Source organism: Nomascus leucogenys, chromosome 5 (assembly GCF_006542625.1).
Source record: "Nomascus leucogenys isolate Asia chromosome 5, Asia_NLE_v1, whole genome shotgun sequence".
NCBI lineage: Eukaryota > Metazoa > Chordata > Mammalia > Primates > Hylobatidae > Nomascus > Nomascus leucogenys.
Genome location: NC_044385.1, coordinates 16,049,572 through 16,072,855, shown reverse-complemented (window position 1 = coordinate 16,072,855; position 23,284 = coordinate 16,049,572). Strand labels below are relative to the sequence as shown.

Here is a 23,284-nt window from a genome sequence, read left to right as displayed (position 1 = left end):
CCTCTAGAGTTCCTTGTTCAAAAAAGAAAGTAGGCCGGGCATGGTGGCTCATGCCTGTAATCCCAGCACTTTGGGAGGCCGAGGCAGGCAGACTGCCTGAGGTCAGGGGTTCAAGACCAATGTGGCCAACATGGTGAAACCCCATTTCTACTAAAAATACAAAAATTAGCATGGTGGCACACACCTATAATCCCAGCTACTTGGGAGGCTGAGGCAGGAGAATCACTTGAATCTCAGAGACAGAGGTTGCAGTGAGCCGAGATCGCACCATTGCACTCCAGCCTGGGCTACAAGTGCAAAACTCTGTCTCATAAAAAAAAAAAAAAGAAGAAAAAAGAAAGGGAAAGCTTTCCACAGTGGTTTGTAAGGATGTCTTTTTCTCTTTTTGTTGCATTGACATTGCACTTTGGGAAAACCACATTTAGTGTAGGTGGTCTGTAAACAGTCAGACTCCCTTTCCCAAAGCCCCATTCCCTCCACGTCTGATCTAGTACTGTTGGAGTGGTCTGGCTTCATGTGATGACTTCAGCATATTTAGGTGGTGTCAACATATTTCTACTTTCCCCCTTGGTCCCTGTTGGATGAAAGTAGATCAATTTGCTTGTTAAACCCAACTCTCATCTTGCATTTGCCTTAGAGTTGTTCTGACTACAGGTAAAAAGGGAAAGGATGAACTGGATGATGTATGGACAGAAAAACCACTGTTGGTTAAACATTCCCATGCTTGAACACCCAGACGAGAACCTGTTTCTTAAGAGAACTACAGCCTTATCTATTACTGTTTGCTAAGTTCTCTATGATTGTTTTCTCCATGTGAGAAATAACTTTATAGGTTAGAAAACTAAGAGCCCGACAGCTTAAGAAAAAAAAAGAACCAAGCAACCAACCCAGAAAAAGCAAGCTCTCTTTGCCCTTTGATGGACTCTATCTAGTCTTGAGTGCCCTTCCTAGTCCCTGGGAATATACTAACAGATAACAGCAGGTTAGAGCCTGAAGGGGTTTCAAAGTCATCATTTCAAGAGAAAACTGAGGCTTTAACTGGTTTGCATAGGGTGACAAGGCTGGTTAATGGTGAACAGAGACCATGTTAGTAACTGAGTCTGGTCCAGTATGCCTCTCCCTACTTATGGCAACCCCAAATCCTGTATTTCTCAAGGAGATTTTGATTTCAAGCATTCTACCCTTTCCACTGTCAAGAGTATTTGCATCTGACAGTTGCCCCACCCCAACTTGGGGCTTAGCCGGAGTTATGGTCACGCCAACCGCATATCATTGAGCATCTGAGTTGGCCATCTGTCTTGGCTAAGAGCTGACTCTTCCATTTCCTTTTTAAGACCTGACTTGAGAGAGTCAATACCTCAGGCATTGCAAAAATTGCGGTCATTCGTAAAAGAAAAAGTGTAAAATTTATATTAATATTTAATTCATACAATTGGAAAGAACTTGAAACTGCAATTAGGTGGCAGTGCCCATCTGCTTCCAGCAGGCTCACACGCTCTTCGATCCCTCGGAGGCCCCAGAGGGCTGCCATCACCTTCGAATGTGCTCCTTAACAACGTGCCCACAGTCTCTCAAGAGGGAGCTCCAGATGGTGAAGGAAACTCTGCAGGCCATGATCCTGCAGCTCCAGCCAGCAAAGGAGGCGGGGGAAAGAGAAGCTGCAGCTTCCTGCATGACAGCTGGTGTCCGGGAAGCACAAGCCTGAGGAGTGACGGGATGGGGGAGGGAGGTGGGCCACCATGTTTGGACCTGGGGGGGTGCTCTCCCCTCCCCCTGCATAACTAAGGTGCCTGAATCAATTACGGAGATACAGAGGCTTGAGGTCTTTCAGTGGAAAGGTGGTTCATGTTCATTCTCATGAGTCTGAAACTGAGGAGTCTGCAAATTGGAATATGGAGAGAGAGACTGATTTGCTGAATTTCCTTCTAAATGTCACTCAAAAATTTCTTTGCCATGTCATTCTTGGGAATGTCTTGCACAGGATTTGAGAATAGTTTCATCTCAGCCCCCATTAGAGAGAAGTTGGGGTGAATTCTGGAAAAATGTCTCTTTTTCCTGCACCATTTGCCTTCTGCTGCAACTAAAATATTTCCTGATTCAAGATTCTATAAAAAGGAAACCAAGCATAAGACTGTCGTCATACCTGTTACACATTCCTACAGGTGCACGATCTAAGAGAGCTAATTAACCTCAGAGTCTGGAGTTAACAGCTTTTCACCTTACTTCTCCTGTGATCTAATATTATCTTAGAAAAATTAATATGCAATTTCCAGAAGATATTTTGGTAAGACAACAGCCTCTCAGTGATATGCCACCTTTCAATTTTCCTTTTGTGGCAATGATTGCATCTGAAGAAAGGATCCCTGAGAGTCTCTGTTTCATGAGGACATTCTGAAATTTACCCACAATGAGGCTGTGGATGGATCAGGGGACCTGTATAAAATGTTTGAGCCTGTTCCATTTTCCCGTGGAACCTGTTTCACTCGATGCCAGGCAGTGCAGCATTTAGGAAAGCAGTGCAGTACTCAGTAAGGCAGTGCAGTACTCAGTAACACAATACAGTACTCAGGCAGTGCAGTACTCAGGAAGTGCAGTACTCAGTAAGGCAGTGCAGTGCTCAGTAAGGCAGTGCAATACTCAGTAACAGTGTAGTACTCAGTAACACAGTGAAGTACTCAGTAATACAGTACAGTATTCAGTAAGGCAGTGAAGTACTCAGTAATAAAATACAGTACTCAGTTGGGCAGTGCAGTACTAACACAATTCAGTACTCAGGCAGTACTCAGGCAGTGCAGTACTCAGTAAGGCAGTGCAGTGCTCAGTAAGGCAGTGCAATACTCAGTAACAGTGTAGTACTCAGTAACACAGTGGAGTACTCAGTAATACAGTACAGTATTCAGTAAAGCAGTGAAGTACTCAGTAATACAATACAGTACTCAGGCAGTGCAGTACTCAGGGAGTGCAGTACTCAGTAAGGCAGTGCAGTACTCAGGAATGCAGCACAGTACTCAGTAAGGCAGTGCAATACTCAGTAACAGTGCAGTACTCAGTAATACAGTACAGTACTCAGTAAGGTAGTGCAGTACTCAGACAGTGCAATACTCAGTAACACAATGCAGTACTCAGTAACACAGTGCAGTACTCAGTAATACAGTATAGTACTCAGTAAGGCAGTGCAGTACTCAGTAAGGCAGTGCAATACTCAGTAACACAATGCAGTACTCAGTAACACAGTGCAGTACTCAGTAATACAGTATAGTACTCAGCAAGGCAGTACAGTACTCAGTAAGGCAGTGCAATACTCAGTAACACAGTGCAGTGCTCAGTAAGGCAGTGCAGTGCTCAGTCAGGCAATGGAGTGCTCAGTAACACAGTGTAGTACTCAGTAGGACAGCACAGTACTCAGTAACATGGGGCAGTTAGTACTCAGTACTGTAAGTACTGAGTACTTATATAGGCAATGTAGTACTCAGTTAATCACTGCAGTACTCAGTAATGCAACGGTATTTCAGGCTCCTGCTGGGCTGCTTCTTTGGCCCAGCTGGGACTCCTATTGAGACAGCTGCAAAACAGGCTGATTTCAATTAGGCAGCACTTCCCAAAGTGCACTGAGGAAGGTGGCCCCAAGAGATGCTCTCTAAACAAAGGAGTGCCCTCTCCGGTCAGGTACCTTTGGTAAATACACCATACCATAATATCTGCTTGGAGAACCACAATGCACATTAGAATATTAGTCTGAGAGAGAACTTATAGTAAGGAAACTCACTTGATTTTATCTAACCTCAAACTTCCCAAGTTTAATGGATCGTGAATTTTTTTCATGTAACTCCTATTCATATCCCATAGATCTAGTATTGTACAGCACTGCATTCTCTGAGGAAGTCCCAGTCCAAACGCTGATTTACATCACTTTGGAAACCACACTCACACTTTTGCAGAGTGTTGAGCTTAATAACTACCTGCCACAGATTGGTAAATTTAATCCAGTGGTGGTTCTGTTTGTGCTTCTGTTCTCATTTATGTGTTTAGGGATAGTGATGTTCCTGCCTTCACTAGGATCCATGGATATGAGACCATTTTTATCATTTCCTGAAGTCACACTGGCATTTCCAGAAGGCGTCTGGTGCTTTGCTCAGCCTTCCATGCTGTGCAGCACTTCTGTCCTCAGTCAAGGAGATGGCCCTGCTTAAGCCAGCAATTGGCTGGGGTCCAGGAAACAAAGCAAAAACACAATATGTGAATGTGCTGATTGTGTTCCCTACGGCTTTATCTCAAGCAAAATACACTCTACATATTTTAATAATAAGTATAATTAGCTTGTTCCTGGACTTCATTTTTCAATGATGAACCAAATTCCTGAATTATTTATAATCGTGTCTAAAGAAAATTATGAACTGGTCACATGGCACTTGGAATCCTTGAATTAATCCCAGTGAAGCAAAACTTGGGAAGTCAGGATTGGCCACATTGCCAATAACAAATTCCTACTTCAACATATGTCTTTTTAAAAAGCCTCCCAGACACAAGACATCTTAACCATCACTAGCCCAACTGTTTTGTATTACTCAGACACCATCATGAAATAATTCTGTGAGGTCATAATGTATTTGAAAATTCTGCAAGTTAATAACTGCCTTGAATTATTTGAACCCCAAATAAGGGTTCTTTGGTACCTCTAGTAGATAATGTGTTCATTTCCCTGCTGCAAATTTTGAAGTATTTGGGCAGGTGAGTAATGTTTTAACCACGTGCTGTAACTCATTGTTGTCTTTGCTTGGTCTTAGAGTGTCATTCAGAAAGTCTGCTAAGGGCCAGAGTGCTTCTTCTGGCTACACAACCTTCTCAGGACAACCCCACTGTCTTAAGCCACTTTGACCCTGGGAGACACAGGACTGTGTATGCTCAATCATACTATACAGCAGTTTTTGTCAGGGGAACATAAAAATATCCAAGAGAGGTTAGGGCTTAGATTTAAAATTATCAAAACAACAATAGTAGAAATTTATGTTGGAGATAGCCAAGACCACAAGCAAAAGCACCTACTGAAAATGAGTTAGAATCTGATTTGACTGGGATGTGGTGTGAGAATATAAGTGTGATATTATACTGTCTGCCTTGCTGGAATGCTGGCTTTCAAATGGTCACCCATTTCTCTTACACTGGCCTGAGTTAGGACATGCTGTCTATCAGTAATAGTCCAAGTTCCATCCAACTTTCTGAAATTTCATTTTTTTTTTTTGAGATGGAGTCTCACTCTGTCACCCAAGTTGGAGTGCAGTGGCCCCGCAATCTCGGCTCACTGCAAACTCCACCTCCCAGGTTCAAGCTATTCTACTGCCTTAGCCTCCCAAGTTGCTGGGATTACAGGCATTTGCCACCAGGCCCAGCTGATTTTTGTATTTTTAGTAGAGACAGGGTTTCACCATGTTGGCCAGGAGGGTCTCAAACTCCTGACCTCAGGCGATCCACCCCCACCTTGGCCTCCCAAAGTGCTGAGATTATAGGCGTGAGCCACTGCACCCAGACAACTTTCTGAAATTTCAAAACTGAATTGATCCTTCTCCAAATTAGTATGTAATATTGGAAACTTGTCTTTCCCTGCAGTAAGGCTGGTTTCCCCACCCCAGAAACATGTAAGGGTTGGTACCATGCTAAGCCTTTACAGTCATATCCTATAATCCCCATATCAACCTTATAAGGAAGGTGTTTGTAGATGATGCAACTGAGCCTTAAGAGGACTGATTCCCTTTTTCTAAGGCACAGAGCTGGTAAAATGTGAAGTAATAGTGAACCTAACAGTCAGAGACAGGCAGCATGCTCTTAACTAGTGCTCTTCCTAAAGTTCCTTTAATGTCCTTTTGAGATTTTGAGCCATGGAACTTATTTGTTCACCTGGTTAAGAACTCATGGCCACTGTGGAAATCTTGGCTGGGGAGTCAAAGAAACTGAGCCTGGGGCAAACGAGGCTTTCCACACTGCCAGGGAGGCCTCACTGTGAAGTCTAGGCTCAGACAGGCTTCAACAAACCTGTTCACCCCACCATCATCCTAACCTAACCATTCCCCAGTCATCCTAGGAACAACCACTCACAGCCTGACACTGGGCTGACTTTCTTGAAGACCCTCATCCAATTGGTGTTTTTCAGAAGTGTTCCAGTATTATGAATTCTGTGTTGTGGAGAAAAGCAAGCATGCATTTACTGGTCAATGCCTTCTTGTATATGTAATTCAATACTTTTATTTTTAATATCCTCACCTTATCTAATCTTTGAATTTTGTCATATAATTTATTGCTTCATTAAGGTTACTTTTTGTTATACGGAATAAAAGCTGATATCCAAGCCATGGTGCACCTTGATGATTTTTTGTCCTTTGAAGTATGGATGATAGAAAAATGTATCAGGTTTATTCATCTCATCTTTCTGTTACAAGATGATTAATTGTACAGTTACTTACATCACACAAAACATTTATAATAAAGCCATGCTTTAGAATTGCACGTGTTTACTTTCAGATATCAGCAAATCAGAAAATCATGAAATATTCTATTCCCAGACTCTTAGATTAAGGAAATTGAAAATAACGTTACCACTAAGAGTTGGAAACAAGACAAAGATACCCATAATACCACTGAAAACATTTTACTGGAGATACTGGCTAATTTAGTTAGGCAAGAAAAATATAGAAGGGTTACAATTTGGAAAAGAAAAAATAAAGCTTTCATATTCACAGATGATGTTATTGTAAGCTTGAAAACCTAAGAGAATCAGTAGAAAAACTTTTACACGATTAACACAATGAAAATCAACACAACCAAAATCAACAGGCTTCATATCTGCAGACAATAATTGGAAGATCGAGTATAAGACCCCATTTTCAGTAGCAACATAAAGCAAGAGAAAATGGCTAAGAATATATTTATATAAGAAATGCATAAGCCTTAGATGAAGGAAATTTTAAGATAAAGGACATGAGAGAAGAATTGAATACGTGGAAAGACACATTAAGCTTTTGGATAGGAAGGCATCATACATTTAAAAATTCCCATCAGTCAATTTATAAATATTTCCTGATCCCAAATGGGACAATAGATGTCTAGTTAGCCCCCATATGCATTCTCCCGTTCATCCTTTTAGCTGTTCTGTGTCTAGACACTTAAACTGCAGAAGTACATGTGTGCAGAATTGCAGGTGTGCATTTGTAGCATTGTTTATAATGACAAAAATGAGAAACAACCGACATTTTCATTTGCATCAGTTGGAGACTGGTTAAATAAATTATTGTACATTCACACTATGGAATGCTTTACAGTTGCTAAAAAAATCTTTGTGTACATATGTGCTTGTCTCTGCAGAGCTATCACTGGAAAGGGATCCAGGCAACTTAGTGGAAAAAAAATGGGAAGGAGGCTTACTTTTCTGCTCTATACTATTCTTTTAAACATTTGGTACCGTGTGCATATATTTACCTATTCAAAAATAAAATAATTTCTTTAAGAAAAAAATCATAATTAATGAGCCTGAGAGTAGACCCTCAAGTAGGGCAGGGCACACAGGCTGTTGAATGGTTGCCCAGGTCTTTTTGTGGCTCATGCAGGATTCATCTGCTATTTATTTGCCTACTGTGTGCCCAGCACTGTGCTAGGGTATGCACCTGATATTGGTGATAAAAAGGCAAGTATGACCTATGACATAATGTGATCAGGTGATTTTAAGTTGAGAAGGAAATTGATATGATTAGGCTTTGTGTCCCCACCCAAATCTTATCTTGAATTATAATCCTCATAACCCCCATAATCTCCGTATGTCAAGGGAAAGACCAGGTGGAGGTAATTGATTCACCAGGGCAGTTTCCCCAATGCTGTTCTCATGATAGTGAGTGAGTTCTGATAACATTTGATGGTTTTATAAAGGGCTCTTCCCCCTTCACTCAGCACTTCTCCTTCCTGCCGCCTTTTGAAGAAGGTGCCTTGCTTCCCCTTTGCCTTCCGCCATGATTGTAAGTTTCCTGAGGCCTCCCAAGCCATGCTGAACTGGGAGTCAATTAAAACTCTTTCCTTTATAAATTACCCAGTCTCAGGCAGTTCTTTATGACAGTATGAAAATGGACTAATACAGAAATGAATGATTATCACTGAAACTTTTATCATTTTAAAGGCAAGAGATTGATTTTGTTCTGACCATTTTCTTGAACAACTACATCTGGGGGTGTAGTACTGAAAATTCAGCACTCTCTGGAACCCACATTCCCTCCCTTCTGGATTAGGGAATAACATCAAGTCTCCTTCCTTTGAGCCCTGGATCAAAGAGATCTGAGAGGTGATGGATTGTGTGGGCAGAATGGAGACTTGGGAAACGGAGTCACATTCTGCCCTTCATTGTCCCTCAGGAACTACTTATGCACTCATCATTTTATCCAGTTTTAGGTGTGCTTTTAAATGTACGTATCACATACACTTTTCCACTGTGGGAAAGACACAACCACAAACACCAGCATGAAGAACAGCCCAGTTGACCTCCCTCATCTTTACAATAGGACAAAACAGCTTCTTGAGTCCATTGGAAACAAAGCCTTTACTACAGAGATGAGACCTTTTCCCATTGTCTATTTATTTATTTACTCAAGAAACATTGAACTCATACTACTATAAGAATTGCCCTTCCTATAGATGAATGAATTCAAGCTACAGAGGTTAAAGGCTTAGTGAAAATTATCCATCAAGCAATGAAAATTTTGAGTGTCGACTCCAGGGACTCTTGGTTTTAAATCCATGCAATAAATCATTAAACTACACACAAACAGACACACACACAGCAGTTTAATTAATGTTGAGCAACAGGTTTTTAAAAATTATTTCTTATTTGATTTTTATTTGTGATAAGAAAACATAAAATAATCATTTTTAAAGATTCATGCATAGCCCACTATTCTCACTTTTCCAGCCCTTGTTCATACAAAACTATATTTTCAACAAACTGTAGCCAGCACATTTTTATTCTTCTTTTGTGTTTAATATTATGGTATTTTCCATTTTGCTATATAATCATTATAATCATTGTTTTATTGCTGCATAATATTCTATCAAACTGATCTACCATAACTTAGCTATTCCCACATTATTGGACATTAAATCCTTCCGATATTTTGTTGTTACAGGTAATGCTGCTATGATAACTTCATATGTGTAGCTTTTCCTTTCCTTTAAATTATGTCCTGTGAAGAGATTCCTAGGAGTGAAACTACTAAAAGATAAGAAGAGTGGTATAGTTGAGATGAAATTAGCATTAGGAACAGAATTGAAGACAATGACCACCCCAGCAAGGGCCCATTCCTTTGCAGGGAGAATTCTCAACCAGATATTGACTGGTTTAATTGATTTTGTGGCGTTCCTGCTCATCATGAATATAGCCACAATAACCACATCAGGTGAGTCACTGTTGGACAATTCTTAACATTTACGATGAGCAATGTCAATCCTACAGCTATATCTTATTGATCTCCTTCGATACTGCTCTTGTTGGTCTGTGTTCCTCCTATTTTGTCTACAGATAAAAAGTGTAGAGTCATGGAAGGATCCAGGATTTAAAGACTAGAGGTCTGGACTGAAGTTGTCTTCTACTTAGCATTTGTATGATTTTAAGCTGATCATTACCTTGTTGATGCTGCAAAATGAAGCCTCCCTTTCAGGGTTGTGGAAAAACTCTAAAAGAGTCAATACATGTGAAAATCTTTTTTTTTTTTTTTTAAATCAACATATACATACATACTTCAAAATTTTTAAAAAATTTCTGCTATACGGAGTGAACAGAACCAATCTGAAGCGGGATGCAACCCAGTCAAGCGAGAACACTGTACTCAACCTAAAAAAGTGACTCTCAAGAGGTACCTGGTAATTCAGGTAGATTTCTTAATATAAAAAGGAGCATTTTCAATTTCTGGTTCTGTAGACCCACCTTCCCCAATCTTCACGATGGTCCCAGACACTTGGGAGAACTTGAATGCTTGAGATGCAAAGTGCTTTGGGTAACTTCTATTTAATCTGCTCAGCTCAGCAAAGCTGAGGGTAAATACTCAAAAACACTCAAGGGTTTGTCTAGAGCAACCTCCCCAATTTGGGGAATTGCACACCAGCCACAGCTTGCTTGGGATGGCCTTAGCCACAGTCCTCCTTCCACTGCCTGACCCCTGCCTGTTTCACATCCTCCGCCCCTAAGCAATGTGGCAAAGCAGATTCCAGTCCCTCGTGAATTCCCCAAAGGTGCATTTCAATATGAACCCCCTTGATTTGCCATTCTCTTTTGCCTCTACCTAACTTTAATGACTTTTCCCTAATTTTTACCAATATTTTCCACTTGGGGCTTTTATTATTTAGATGTCTTTTTCTTACCTCATGTATTTGCATGTCTTTTGTAGAAGAGAAGGGGAGAGCGGCAGTTCCTGATTACTTGAGAACTTCAGGGTGAGTTCATAGTGCTTCTAAAACACCCTCTTCATTTACTAACCCTTAAGAGCAAGGCTGAGGCACAGGCATTGATTTCTGCATTCTGTGAAGGGCTTCTGCTCCTAGCAGGACAACAACATCTGTAACAACTACAAAGCCAGGAGCACCAGGAATGCACACTTAGCTCTGCGTTCGTCCCAGCCTTCAGTAAATAAAAACCCCATGCCACCGTCTTTCTTTGCCTGGATGGAAGCAGCAGATGCTTTGTCTGGCCCAGAGAATTCCTTTTTTCATAAATAGAATGAATAAGAACACTCGACAGAGGAACACAAGGAGAACTGGAAGGAAGTTGATAATACTCGCTTTGGGAAAAATGCTTGTTGAGGTAGGAGGAAGATGTTTTAAAAAATGAAAATGGCAATAAATCAATGCACTCTTACAAAATATGGGAGGAGAGAATGAGAAAATAACAATGAGGCCAGAGGGAGGCAAATGACATGTTGCAACCCGTGAGAAAAAAAAAAAAAAATTAACAAGGTCTTTATGTAATGTCGTGTACCACACAATGCACAGAAAACCATCTCTGATTTATTAGTTTCCCATGAGGGAAGTTGAGAAATGCAGAAGGCATGCGTTAAAGGGTTGTCTTGCTAGGCAGGGTTTTGACTTTTAAGGACAAGCGTAGAAAGGCATCTCTTCCTGGCTTGAGTAGCTGGCAATTACCAGGGAGATGCTTGCCTTAAGATTTGGCCTGAGTAAAGGCATCTGGATATTTTGTGCCTAGGAAGATCTGAGTCCTTCCTGATAATGAGGGAGCTGCGAGGGAGATTCTCAGCTAGTCTGCAAAGTCACAGTGAACTTGTTTATTTTGTGTTCCAATGCACTCCTTATGTCCCACTAGCAGGCAGGAGGCTCTGGGGCAAGGCAGTGTCAGCGTCTTAGGCCTGGTCCTTGTCCTCAGAGTCAGCCCTATGCCAGATATCCAGTACAAAGTTCCAAAGGCAGGCAGGGCACCCCTTCCTTCCATAAGGTTTCAACCTTAGTAAAATCTCAGCCCAAATTTTAGGTTTGGGAGGAAAAAAAAGTCTGCCCTAAGAATTAATAGCCTTCTCTCAGACAGGCTTGGGGTCAAATTTACTGACTCTGTGGTCCAGAAACCCCCAAGTTAAGAGATACATGTGAAAAATGGCCCTGGCAAGGGAAGGATTGATCTCAAGCAAGTATCACTGGGGGAGATTAATTCGAGCAGCCACATGGGGAATTAAAAACTGATTCAGTGGGGGAGGGTAGGGACCAACATTAAATCATTTAGGTGCTCTCCCCAGCCCCACCCTCTCGCTACTCCCCCTTTCCCTCTCTTGTTAAATCTCTTCCTTGTAGAACCATTATTCATTCATGATGGTCATGGGAAATCTTCTTAGCCAGTAAGAAGATTGCTATAATCGCTCTCAACCTGCCTACACCCTATTTTTCATTTTATTTTGCTATCAAGAAAATATGACTCACTCTTCCTTGATATTTTTTCTCAATCATAATGAGATCCCTCTCTCCTGTAGAGGAAGGAAAGGATTTTCTTGAATTACTGAAAGACTTTCCAAATCAGGAAAAACATTAACAAAGGCAGTCAGAATGAAAGCTTTCTTCCCCAGACATTGCCTGAGGCAGACACGTCATGCCCCCATGTCAGCCACACAAAGTTATTGGGGTAAAATGTATGGTTTGGTTTTGAAACATGACAGAAAGCTGGACAGAACTGTCATGATGGGCATTTTCCACATGCCCATGACAAGAGGGTTATATGCATGGACAGAAGGGCTGAAAGATTCATTATTGTCTATACCACTACCACAGAACTATGAAACTTGACTATGGAGACATCTGTGATATTTCACAAGGACCCAGTACTCTCAGGCATGACTGCACCATTGGGCTCTTGTATCACATACTCACTCCATAGCCTCCATGGTATGGTTTCTGTTCCCATCACTTCATTAAAATTCTTTTCACACATGATCTGCCAAATCCAACAGCATTTTATCTGCCCTCATTCCATTCTACATTTTAGTAGAAATGTGCAGTGTGGAAACTAATCTCTTCCTTGTTGAACCTCCTTTCTCTCTTGGGTTCTGTGACACTCCATTCCCAATAGTCTTATCCTACATCCATCTTTCTGCATGATTACTCTTTCTTGTGCTTAAAAGATGGATACTCCAAGTCTCTGTCCTAGATCTCTTCTCTCATGGGCAATTTAATCTGCTTTAACAAGTTTTACGACATCTCCATAGCGATTATTTCCAAAGATATAATATTCATTGACAATATTGATTGGACACTCACCACATGTTAGGTACTGGATTGAACCCAAAATTCAAAGTTGTGTATGGTTCAGTACCCTCTAATCATTCTCCAGTTATGCCCTCTTTTCTGAGCTTTGATTCTGCTGGACATTTCCATCACCACTGTTACTGAACTGAACAACCTGGGGCAGCAAAGTCAAACACTGACTTTGGGATTTGCAGGGAGACAACATGAGGCATTTATTGCAGAGCATCAGGTGAGGAGAATCAGACAGCTCATGCTTAAGACTCCAACTCCCAGATGGCTTATGAATAAGAGTTGTTTGTTTGTTTGTTTGTTTGTTTGTTTGTTTTTTGACAGAGTTTTGCTCTTGTTTCCCAGGCTGGAGTTCAGTGGCGTGATCTCGGCTCACTGCAACCTCCACTTCCCAGGTTCAAGTGATTCTCCTGCCTCAGCCTCCCAAGTAGCTGGGATTACAGGCACCCACCACCACACCTGGCTAATTTTTGTATTTTTAGCAGAGATGGGGTTTCACCATGTTGGCCAGGCTGGTCTCGAACTCCTGACCTCATGATCCACCTGCCTTGGCCTCCCAAAGTGCTGGGATTACAGACGTGAGCCACCGCACCAGGCTATGAATAAGGATTTTTAAGGACAGGGAGGCAGAGATTGCGGGCAAAGTTGTAAATCAATATATGGAGGGTATACATTGGTTTGACCTAAAAAGCAAGGATACCTTAGAGTGGGGATCCACAGGCTATAGGTGGATTTAATGATTTTATGAATTGTAATTGGTTAAGGAAGAAAAGCTTTGTTTAAAAATCTGGGGTCAGTAGGAAGATGTGTTAGGTCTGGCTCCTGGGTGTAACCTCCTCCAGGCCCCTCAGGAAGAACCCAGTTTCCCTCATCTGAAGTCTCTGTACCAGCAGGCCCCATCCTTCATGTGGTGGGGGTCCAGGTTTCTGAAAAATAACTCGAGGACATGTTAAGATGCTATCTTTAGTTTCTGTAGGGAACCAAATATTTTGTGACTAACTTTCTTGGCAATTGTTTTAAGCTACTACTACCTTCTTATTTCTCAGGTTGCTCGCTTACTTCTCAAGGATAAGGTGCCTTGCATTTCCCATGAAGGAACTCAAGATTTTCCTTTACTTCCAAGCTTGGTGGGGCATGCCCAGCAGGCCCCTAAGAGGAGTTCCTGTTCCATCTCACTGCCTCATAGACATCTCAAACACATTATGTCTAAAACCAACCTCATTTTTGTTCTTTTTCCCCACAATCTGCCTACCCATTCATCTGTTCCTTACCTCGGTTCTCAGCATTTCCGTTTTCCAGGAGATACTAACTGGAACCCTCTCGATTACCTTTTGTTTCTTCTTCCTCATCTCATATTCAATCAGTCAAGTCCTAGTGCTTTTAGCAGTTGAAGTTTTTATCTCTCATTCTGTCTACTCTGTAGTTCAGATTCTTATCTTCTCTTACTTGAGCAATCACAGTAAGTTTCTAAATGGTTTCCCTGTCTCTAAATTTCTGTTCATCTAAATTCATGGTCAAAGTTATCTTTCTAAACCAATGATCAGATCAGGCTCAAAAACCTCCAGTGATTTTTCTATTGCCTAAAGAATAATTGTTTTTTTAGAGAACAATTATTATCTGTCATCAAACTATACTTTCAGATTCATCTTGAATACCTCCTTTCTGTTTTTGCTTGTTTGTTTTTTGAGACAGAGTCTCGCTCTGTCACCAAGGCTGGAGTGCAGTGGCCCCATCTCGGCTCACTGCAACCTCTGCCTCCCTGGTTCAAGTGATTCTCCTGCCTCAGCCTCCTGAGTAGCTGGGACTACAGGTGCATGCCACCACGCCCAGCTAATTTTTTTGTATTTTTAGTAGAGACTGGGTTTCACCATGTTAGCCAGGATGGCCTTGATCTCCTGACCTCGTTATCCACCTGCCTCAGCCTTCCAAAGTGCTGGGATTACAGGCGTGAGTCACCGCACCAGGCCGAATACCTCCTTTCAATTGCTCGGGATGACTCTGCATTCCTAACTTTCCATCTGTTTTCACATGGACCTTTGTTCATAGCTGTGCTGTTAGCCTTGAATCTTGGTCTTTACCCATATAAATTACGCTCATTTGTTAAGAGTGTGTGGGAAAACAGTCAAGTATGAGCCCTAGGTGTTTGGCCTGAGGAAGTGGGCAAATGGCAAAACTATTGGCTGAGACAGAGAAGGTTTTAGCAAAGAGAAGATACTTGTGCAGAGGTTGCGGAGGGCAGGTGGGAGTGAGGGGGAGTATCTGTAGTTTGGCCATGTTGAGTGTGAGACGTTGATTAGACATGCAAGCAGAGATGCTGAGTAGGCAGTATGAGTTTAAATTGAATTGCGGCTGGGCGTGGTGGCTCATGCCTATAACCCCAGCACTTTTGGAGGTCAAAATGAAAGAATTGCTTGCAGCCAGAAATTTGAGACCAGACTGAGCAACATAGCTAGATTCTGTCTCTAAAAAAAATAATAATAATAGAAAAGAAGAGAAAAAAAAAAAGAAATGCCTGGGCACGGTGATGCATGCCTGTAGTCCCAGCTACTTGGGAGGCTGAAGTGGGAGGATCACTGGAGCCCAGAAGTTCGAGACCACAGTGAGTTGTGATTGTGCCACTGTACTCCAGGCTGAGTGACAGAGCAAGAACCTGTCTCAAAAATAAATAAATAAATAAATAAATAAATAAATAAATAGATCTGGGGAGTTTTATAGATTATATTTAAAGTCACAGGACTTTGTAAGACCAAATAAGGATAGAAGAGTATTTAACAGAGAGAGAAAGCCAATGAACACAGCTATGGCCACTCTAACATTTAGAAGTCTGTAGGGGAGGTAAATCCAACAAATGACCTTGAAAAGGCACAACTGACAAGGTAAGAGGAAAACCAAGTGGGTTTGTAGAGTTCTAGAGAAGAAAACAATCAAAGAAAGCGCAGTGGTTGACCAGGTTAGATGCTTCAGGGAGCTTGAATAAGAGGAGATAAGGTACTGACTACTGACCTTAGCCAAACATAGGTCATCAATGACTTTGGTAGGAGCAGAATCAGTGGGAAAGTGGGACAAAGCAGGGGTTAGTGTGCTGGTAATCTGGCTCTCCAAAACACAAAACCAAAATCCTGATTTATAGCATTTGCCAATTTCCATGAAATAAATATTCCCAAAGAGCTGGTTTCAAGCTAGCAACATGACGTCACTGAACCCAAAAATGGGAAGAGACGCCGCAATGGGTTCTTGCCAGCAGCTCCAGTGCATGTGGGACTGAAGCCTGACTGTGTGGACACAGGACAGGAGAGGAAATCATGGGAGGCAGCAAGTGTTAACCACTTTTGGGAGGAGTTTTGATCAAGGGTCAGCAAGCTTTCAAATAATTTGCACAAATCAACTTAATCCTAACAACAGCCCTCCAAGGTAGTTACTAATATCTCCCTTCTACGGGTGAGAAGACTTAAACTTATGGATCACTACGCAGAAGTAGGATATGTTGGATTCCTTCAGTCCAGATATCAAACCAAGTAATGTTAACAGGAAATAGAAACATATTTCTTCCCTTTTCTTGGTGCTTGTGATTAAAATAGAGCACCTTTTAGCTAATGCTCAAGCTAATCTTTTTCTCCTTGTATTATTATTCACTATTTAGATAGACACAGAAAGAAGACATCAACAGAACTAGCTTGTGTTTAACATGATAGAATTCTCATAGGCAGTCCTTGAAGCAGTCTGAGCTGATGAGCATCACACTGTTAATTTGTGAATTGTTTAATTGGTACTTGGCAACAAAGTCCATCTTTGACAAGGCTGCAACTTCCTGAACATTTATATTTAGGATCCTCCTTCTTTCTACATTATTTTCTCTCCCTTTAAGCACTTCCAATCTTCAACCTAGACACCCAGTACTTTTGCTGCAATCTGATTTCTCATATATCTATCCTTATTGTCTAGGAAGCCTGAAGACCCACCTGGAATGTGAATAAGGTAAGTCCCTTCCTAAAATGTCAGTGATGTTGGATTTTTGTCTGGTGTTGTTGGACCTAAGGAAAAATTCATGGAAATACAAGAAGGTGTTGGTCAATTCAGTTCTTCCTTGTGTCTGGGGTTTCTGGAGGAGGAGGAGGAAAAGGAGGAGACAGAGGAGGAGGAGGAGGTAGGAGGTGCTTCTCTTCCTCTGGTTCACAACCTTCACATTCCCTCGCATAGATGGGAAACCTGAGCAAAATACTCCAAAAATAAATAAAAATTAATATATTATTTAAGAACCAATATATCAAAACATCCACTTAAATAACTATCTTTCTTTTTAGAGTTTTCAGATGATGGCAGCCTTATTTTAGGGAGCCTAATTCCTCTTCTGAAATTGTCTTCAGATCCAATTTTCATACCACCTGTGAGTACCAATCTCATCTAAATGGTCACCTCCTTTTTTGACTTCAGGGTGTATTGTTCATTTTGATCACCTTCCTAATAGTAATAATAGCTATAGAATATTTTCAGACCCTGTCTTAAGCATTTTAAATGTATTACTTTATTTAATTCTGTGACAGTCTTATGACAGCAATCCTATGACAAAAGTAATCAGTCAGAAAAATGGAAACCTTGCTAAGTGTTCTAAACAGATTGTGATTTAATGTAAGGAATTTCCAATTGAGAAGGGCTAGAGAACAAAATGTTAGGAAAGGCCACCAATAACTTTCAGGTTCACCATGTGGCCTGAGGAACCAGGAAATTGCTGCTACTGCTCATGTTAGGAAATTATAAGAAGCCTTCACCAATGGTCATAATCAACCTACAGCACAAAGGTGAGTGGGTTTAAGGGGAGTGCCTTGAGGTCACGGTGCAGCCTCGTAATGCCTGGGCTCCACACATCTCTGCACTACTGTACACCACCAGCAAGCTAACATGGGTTCAGTCTCCCTGTCCAAATTTCACATCAGAGCATCTCATTCCATTTCCAAGAAGCCTGGAGACAAGGTAACCTGGGAAATGTTCTTTCCTGTGATATGGGAAAGATATTAGAAGAGATTAGAAATGAAAGCTGGTGGCCAAAAATATTTATCACTGTTATTGCTCCCATTTTTAGGTGATTACCCTGAATAAATTGCCACAGAAATTAAGTAGTACAGCCATGCTTTGAATACAGAGCTTCCCTAGTCCAAGCTCATGCTCCCATTAAAATGTACTTGGCTGCGATTGACTTTAGGTTGTTTTCAATGAATACATATGCCTTCAAAAAATAGATATGAAGCTATTAAAGGTTTTCAAAAATGGTTCTGAAATGAACTCCCAAAGAGGAGCTCCAAAAATGTTTTGCATTACAGTGGTATCATTAGGGAAAAACAAAAGGCTTCCCAGGCTGTTAGAACCATTTTGGGGCTGTATGAATTATGAAACTTGCAACAGCTCAACACTTCTGCTCAGACATGACATATAGCATCTCTGCTTGCATTCCACTGGTCAAAGTACATCTCAAGGCCAACATCAATGGAATAGGATGGCCACTCCTCATTGGAGGTACACAAGTCCTGTAACAGTGGGCAGTATAGAAAAGTGGGAAGTGGCCAGGCACAGTGGCTCACGCCTTTAATCCCAGCACTTTGGGAGGCCAAGGCGGGTGGATCACTTGAGGTCAGGAGTTTGATACCAGACTGGCCAACACGGTGAAATCCTGTCTCTGCTAAAAATACAAAAAAAAAAAACCCACAAAAAAATTAGCTGGGTGTGGTGGCACACACCTGCAGTCTCAGCTACTTGGGAGGCTAAGGGCACAAGAATCAACTGAGCCTGGGAGGCGGAGGTTGGAATGAGCTGAGATCACCCCACTGCACTCCAGCCTGGGCAACAGAGTGAGATTCTGTAAAAAGAAAAAAAAAGTAAAGAAAAAGAGAAAGAAAAGTGGGAAGTAAATATTGGAAACAGAAAATAATTGATTGCAGTAATGTATCAAAAAATAACAGGAAATGAAGGAAACAAACTAGCCAAGGAACAAGTACAATAACAGCAAAATTGAAAAGTAAAAGGTGTTTCCCAAAAGACAAAAAAATAGAAATACGTCAGTTCATGCATTAGACTCAGGACAAGATTAAAAGGAAAGACTCCTCTTAACTGAAAAAGAAAGAGACTTTTGGGACTGAAAATACAGGAGTTTTCAAAAGACCCCCCCTTGGATATCAGCAACCTAATTAATGTCAAAAGCAACATTCTGCAAACCACACATACTGAGTGAGGGAAGAATATAGTTAGAGATTGCTCAGATTAATTAAATGTGCTCAAATCTCCAAAACCCAATCATTTATATATAAGGTTGCTCAAGGCGCTAGCTGAAATTATCCAAGAGCCATAGAGGTAATCTTTAGAAAATTATAAAGGACAAGCATATAAAAGGAGAAAAATATATTGCATATCATTTAATTCCTTTTTCATTTATTTTAGTGTGATGGATAAATTTACATAGTAAAACGCTTCTTACTGTTTGCTTCCAGAAAAATTATGACCATGGACTAGTTTCAATAATACAGAATAATATATTATGACCAAGTGGAACTTATTCCAGAAATGCAAGGCTGGTTAAATATCAGTAAATTCATTAATGTAATTCAACATATTATTAGATCTGAGAGGGAAAAAAACTATATGAAGTAGCCATAGATGCTGAAAAAATATTTGACAAAATTGACACCCATTTATGATTCAAAACTCTGAAAAAAATAGAAGTCAGATATTTCTTAAATAAAAAAATATAACAGTATCTGAATATCTGTCCATGTTAGCCCCCAGACTAGCATCTTATTTGATGGAGAGACACTGGAGACATTCCTGCTAAGGTCAGGAGCAATAAAGTCACTACTATTTCATATTGTATTTGAAGTATTAGCCAACAATTTAACATATAGAAATCTAATAGTCTTTATACACAGAAATAGTAACCAATTAGAAGATATAATGAAAACAAAGACCTCATCTACAATAACAAAAAGATGTATAAAATACTTAGATATGACTTTAACAAGAAATGTCTAATAACTATATAAGGAAAACTTGGAAACACTCCTAGAAGACATGAGGACCAAATTAAACAGATGGAAAGTCATACTGTATTCTTGGATAGAAAGATCTGAGATCACTGGAACTCTGGGAGTAGAGACCAACTCTGCACACACTGCCACCCTGCCCTGGCCTCGGCAAAGGGGTGATGTGGGAGGACACATTTTCATTTACTGCTCCTTCATTAAGTCCTGTGACTCTGTACCTGAGTGACTGTAGGGTTAAAAAAAAATGAAAGGGAATGATTGTAGCTCTAAGTTATCCTGGGTGCTAAATATGACTATTCTTGGAGTCCAAGAGAGAAGAAAAACAAGAAGTTAAAATTTGTATGGGGGCGCTTTCACAATCTTGCCTCCTGTATTGAAATCTGCCCTCTTTTTTTTTTTTTCTTGGAAAGAGATCCACTTTCCTCTATCTTAAGTAATAAAAATTATTTTTTTCTTTTGGAAAAATCCTGCCACCTCATAGGATTAGGACCCTACTTTCTTCTACTGCCTAGCTCAGTAATCCACTCTAGTCTCCAATTCTAAACAATTCAGTGAAGATACCATCATTGGAGGTAAATAGGGGTGGTGGGATCTTCACTAAAGTAGCTGGGCTTTGTCACTTCAAGTTCAGCACTGACCACCTCCCCCTCCAACCCTGTGAGCTCTCTCACCTGCACTGAGGTGTACCTATGCAACTTGATTCTCTCTGTGACCCTCCAATGGACATCTACTAGATAAAACATGCCGGCTTGCATCACAGAGTTCACAATTTAAATCCACAGTAATTAAAAAAATATTTTCTTCAATGCAACATAATTTCCAGAAGTTCCCTTGCCTGTAATGGAGATAACGCTCATGAGGGAGAATGGCAGTTCTGCCTTGTTCAGCCTCCTGCTTTCAGGCTCAGCCCAAGCTCCCCTGATCCACAGGAAACAGCCTTTAACATTGTGCCTTTTTCAACAACACAGCCGTCGACTTTCAGTGGTCAACTTTGGGCAGTAGGTAGATCTGGCCAAACAGAAATGGCCCAGAGCCAGATAAACCCCCAGTGGGATATAGTCCCCCATTCATCCCTGTAAATTGACAATGGCACTTGGTAAGGGGATATATATTTTTTTCTTCCTCCAATTATACATCACAAAAGGTATAGAAGTGGACTTACCAAAATGTTTATACAGATTATTGCCAGGTGGCAGGAAAAAGAAGAGAATTTTTTCTTCTTCTTCTTTGTGCTGAGTTTTGCTGATTTTTCTGCAATAGCCCTGACTTATCTTACAATTAAAAATAAGTTTTAAAAGGATAAAATGAGGAAGAATAAAGCTAGAGAAAAGAGGATGCCTCACTGCAGGTAAGCATTTTTCATGCACAAGCACCATCAAGGGAATTTGAGCAAACCAGTGAATTAAACAATATTCAACAGTAAAAGCCAAGGATAAAACAAAATTGGCTGTAATGCCAGCCCTATATGTTAGGTTTTTCAGTTTAATAAATACTTGTTGAGCTCCTATGATATGCAAGGGGCAGGAAACATAAAAATAATTAAGACACATCCTTGAGTTCCAGGGTATTATGACTTGGTGCGCTACCTCTGTGGTCTCTACTCTTTTCTTTACATGGCCTCAAAGCATGGATTCACACATTCTCCCTACATTGTTGTTTCTCCTTAATTATGAGTTAACAATGTACATAATGGACAAGGCAGCCACTTGGGGCTGGTGCATTTGGAGTTCTGCAGGCCCAGTTGGTACTCTGACTATGATAGTTTCCACCCGAATCATTGCAAATATATCATTAGGGGATTGCATTCCACAGTGACTTTTATTTATTATTTTTTAATGTTTGAAATAATTTTCCCATAGGGCAAAGACTTTGTCTTTTTTTTTTTTTTTTTTTTTTGAGACGGAGTTTTGCTCTGGGGACAGTGGTGCAATCTCAGCTCACTGCAACCTCCGCCTCCCGGGTTCAAGTGATTCTCCTGCCTCGCCTCCCGAGTAGCTGGGACTACAGGTGTGCGTCACCATGCCCAGCTAATTTTTGTGTTTTTTGGTAGAGACGGGGTTTCACCATACTGGCCAGGATGGTCTCGATCTTGACCTCGTGATCCGCCCACCTCGGCCTCCCAAAGTGCTGGGATTACAGGCATGAGCCGCCGTGCTCTGCCAACTTTGTCTTTTTTAAGGTTGAATCCCCAGCACGTAAAACAATGTCCGGCATGTAGACAATCAATCAATGCTTGTTAAATGGAAAAAAATTACTTTAGCAATGGAAGCATGGAAGTAATGCCCTTATGTTTGACTGTGTTTTATCTAGTATCATTGGGCCTACTCAGGAATTCTTGTGAAGTGATAAATTCTAAACTGCAAATTACTTTCAAATATAGTGATTTTTAAATAAGTAATAAATGTGTAGAGGAATTGACATCATGGTGTGCCAATAATCCTTTGTTAATTTTGATGTTGGTGGGAGTATTTTGTGTATGATCTAGCACTAATACTTTTTTCGTATTTTAGATATTCTCATAAAGTAACAGTTTGTTGTGTGTGTCCTCTCTCTAATGGCCTTGTAGCAATGTGGAGTATGTAGAGACTGTGAAAGTAGACTGCATGGAGGAGGGGGCATGGATGAGGATTAGGAAGAAAGGTAGTTTCTTGTCTACTTTACAATCTAGCCAGTGTGAGCTTCCCAGTCCTGATGGGCTGGGTCCTGCTCTAGGGTGACCACCTGACACTGGTTTTATTCAATCCTGCTGCAGGAGTCTTCATGAACCTTTTGTTCACAACCCCAATCAGTGGAGAGAGGAAGTCCGCTTTCAGCTCCTCTCCAGGATCCCCGTGGGTGGCTTCCCTCCACCATATGTTCCTCCGAAGCTGTGCTGCCCAGCCACTTGCCTTGGGGCTCAGTACAAATGCATCTTGGAAGTGAAGTGCTGGGGAAGACGAAAGTGCTCTTTCCAGATGGCACCAAATTAGCCTCTTGAGATCCGCATTTGCCGGGAATATGTTTATAAGGAAAGCAAACAAAGGAGTCCCTGGAGATTTTAAACAGTCTAGGGCCTTGGGTGGGAAATGGGGGAGGTAAGGAAGAAAGCTGGGGAAAGAGGTTAGAGAAGGCAGTAGGGCAAGGGAGGGGGGCATCTATCCCAAACCCACCCACAGCCAACTCTCGCCTCCTCCTGGCCATTCACAAGGAAGCCAGTTTCATTGCCAGACAACACACATTATCGGTATGATTTAAAAATAATGATCTGATTAATTGAAATGTGAATCTGATTGATTTTAATATTGAAACACTGGCTCTAACAATGCCTTCAAGTGCTTAAAAAGAAGTCTTGCTTGTCTTACGTAGCTAGTGTTTATTTTGTGCTTACTATGAGTCAGGCATTATCACATTTAATTCACAAAGTCACACTAAGAGGTAGACATGATTACAATGTCTATATTACAGATAAGGACACAAAGGTTTAGAGAAGTTTTAAAAAGGTAAAA

At 40.9% G+C, this 23,284-nt stretch overlaps 1 protein-coding gene and 1 long non-coding RNA gene across 2 annotated transcripts in view; both read left to right on the top strand.

Annotated features, from left to right (window-relative positions):
• The window catches only part of DISC1 (DISC1 scaffold protein), a 411,448-nt gene extending 408,847 nt beyond the window's left edge, over window positions 1-2,601 (top strand). The window contains exon 13 of the mRNA XM_030812687.1: window positions 1,566-2,601. Within this exon, the coding sequence (XP_030668547.1) occupies window positions 1,566-1,705 (140 nt within the window). The 3' untranslated portion in view covers window positions 1,706-2,601. The remainder of the gene's footprint in view (window positions 1-1,565) is intronic.
• A 6,239-nt stretch (window positions 2,602-8,840) lies between these two features.
• On the top strand, window positions 8,841-17,151 carry LOC115835084. The gene is made up of 4 exons (XR_004030002.1): window positions 8,841-9,425; window positions 10,413-10,458; window positions 16,717-16,749; window positions 17,076-17,151. It is a non-coding gene; the product is annotated as an uncharacterized LOC115835084 (long non-coding RNA).
• Window positions 17,152-23,284: the final 6,133 nt, after the last annotated feature.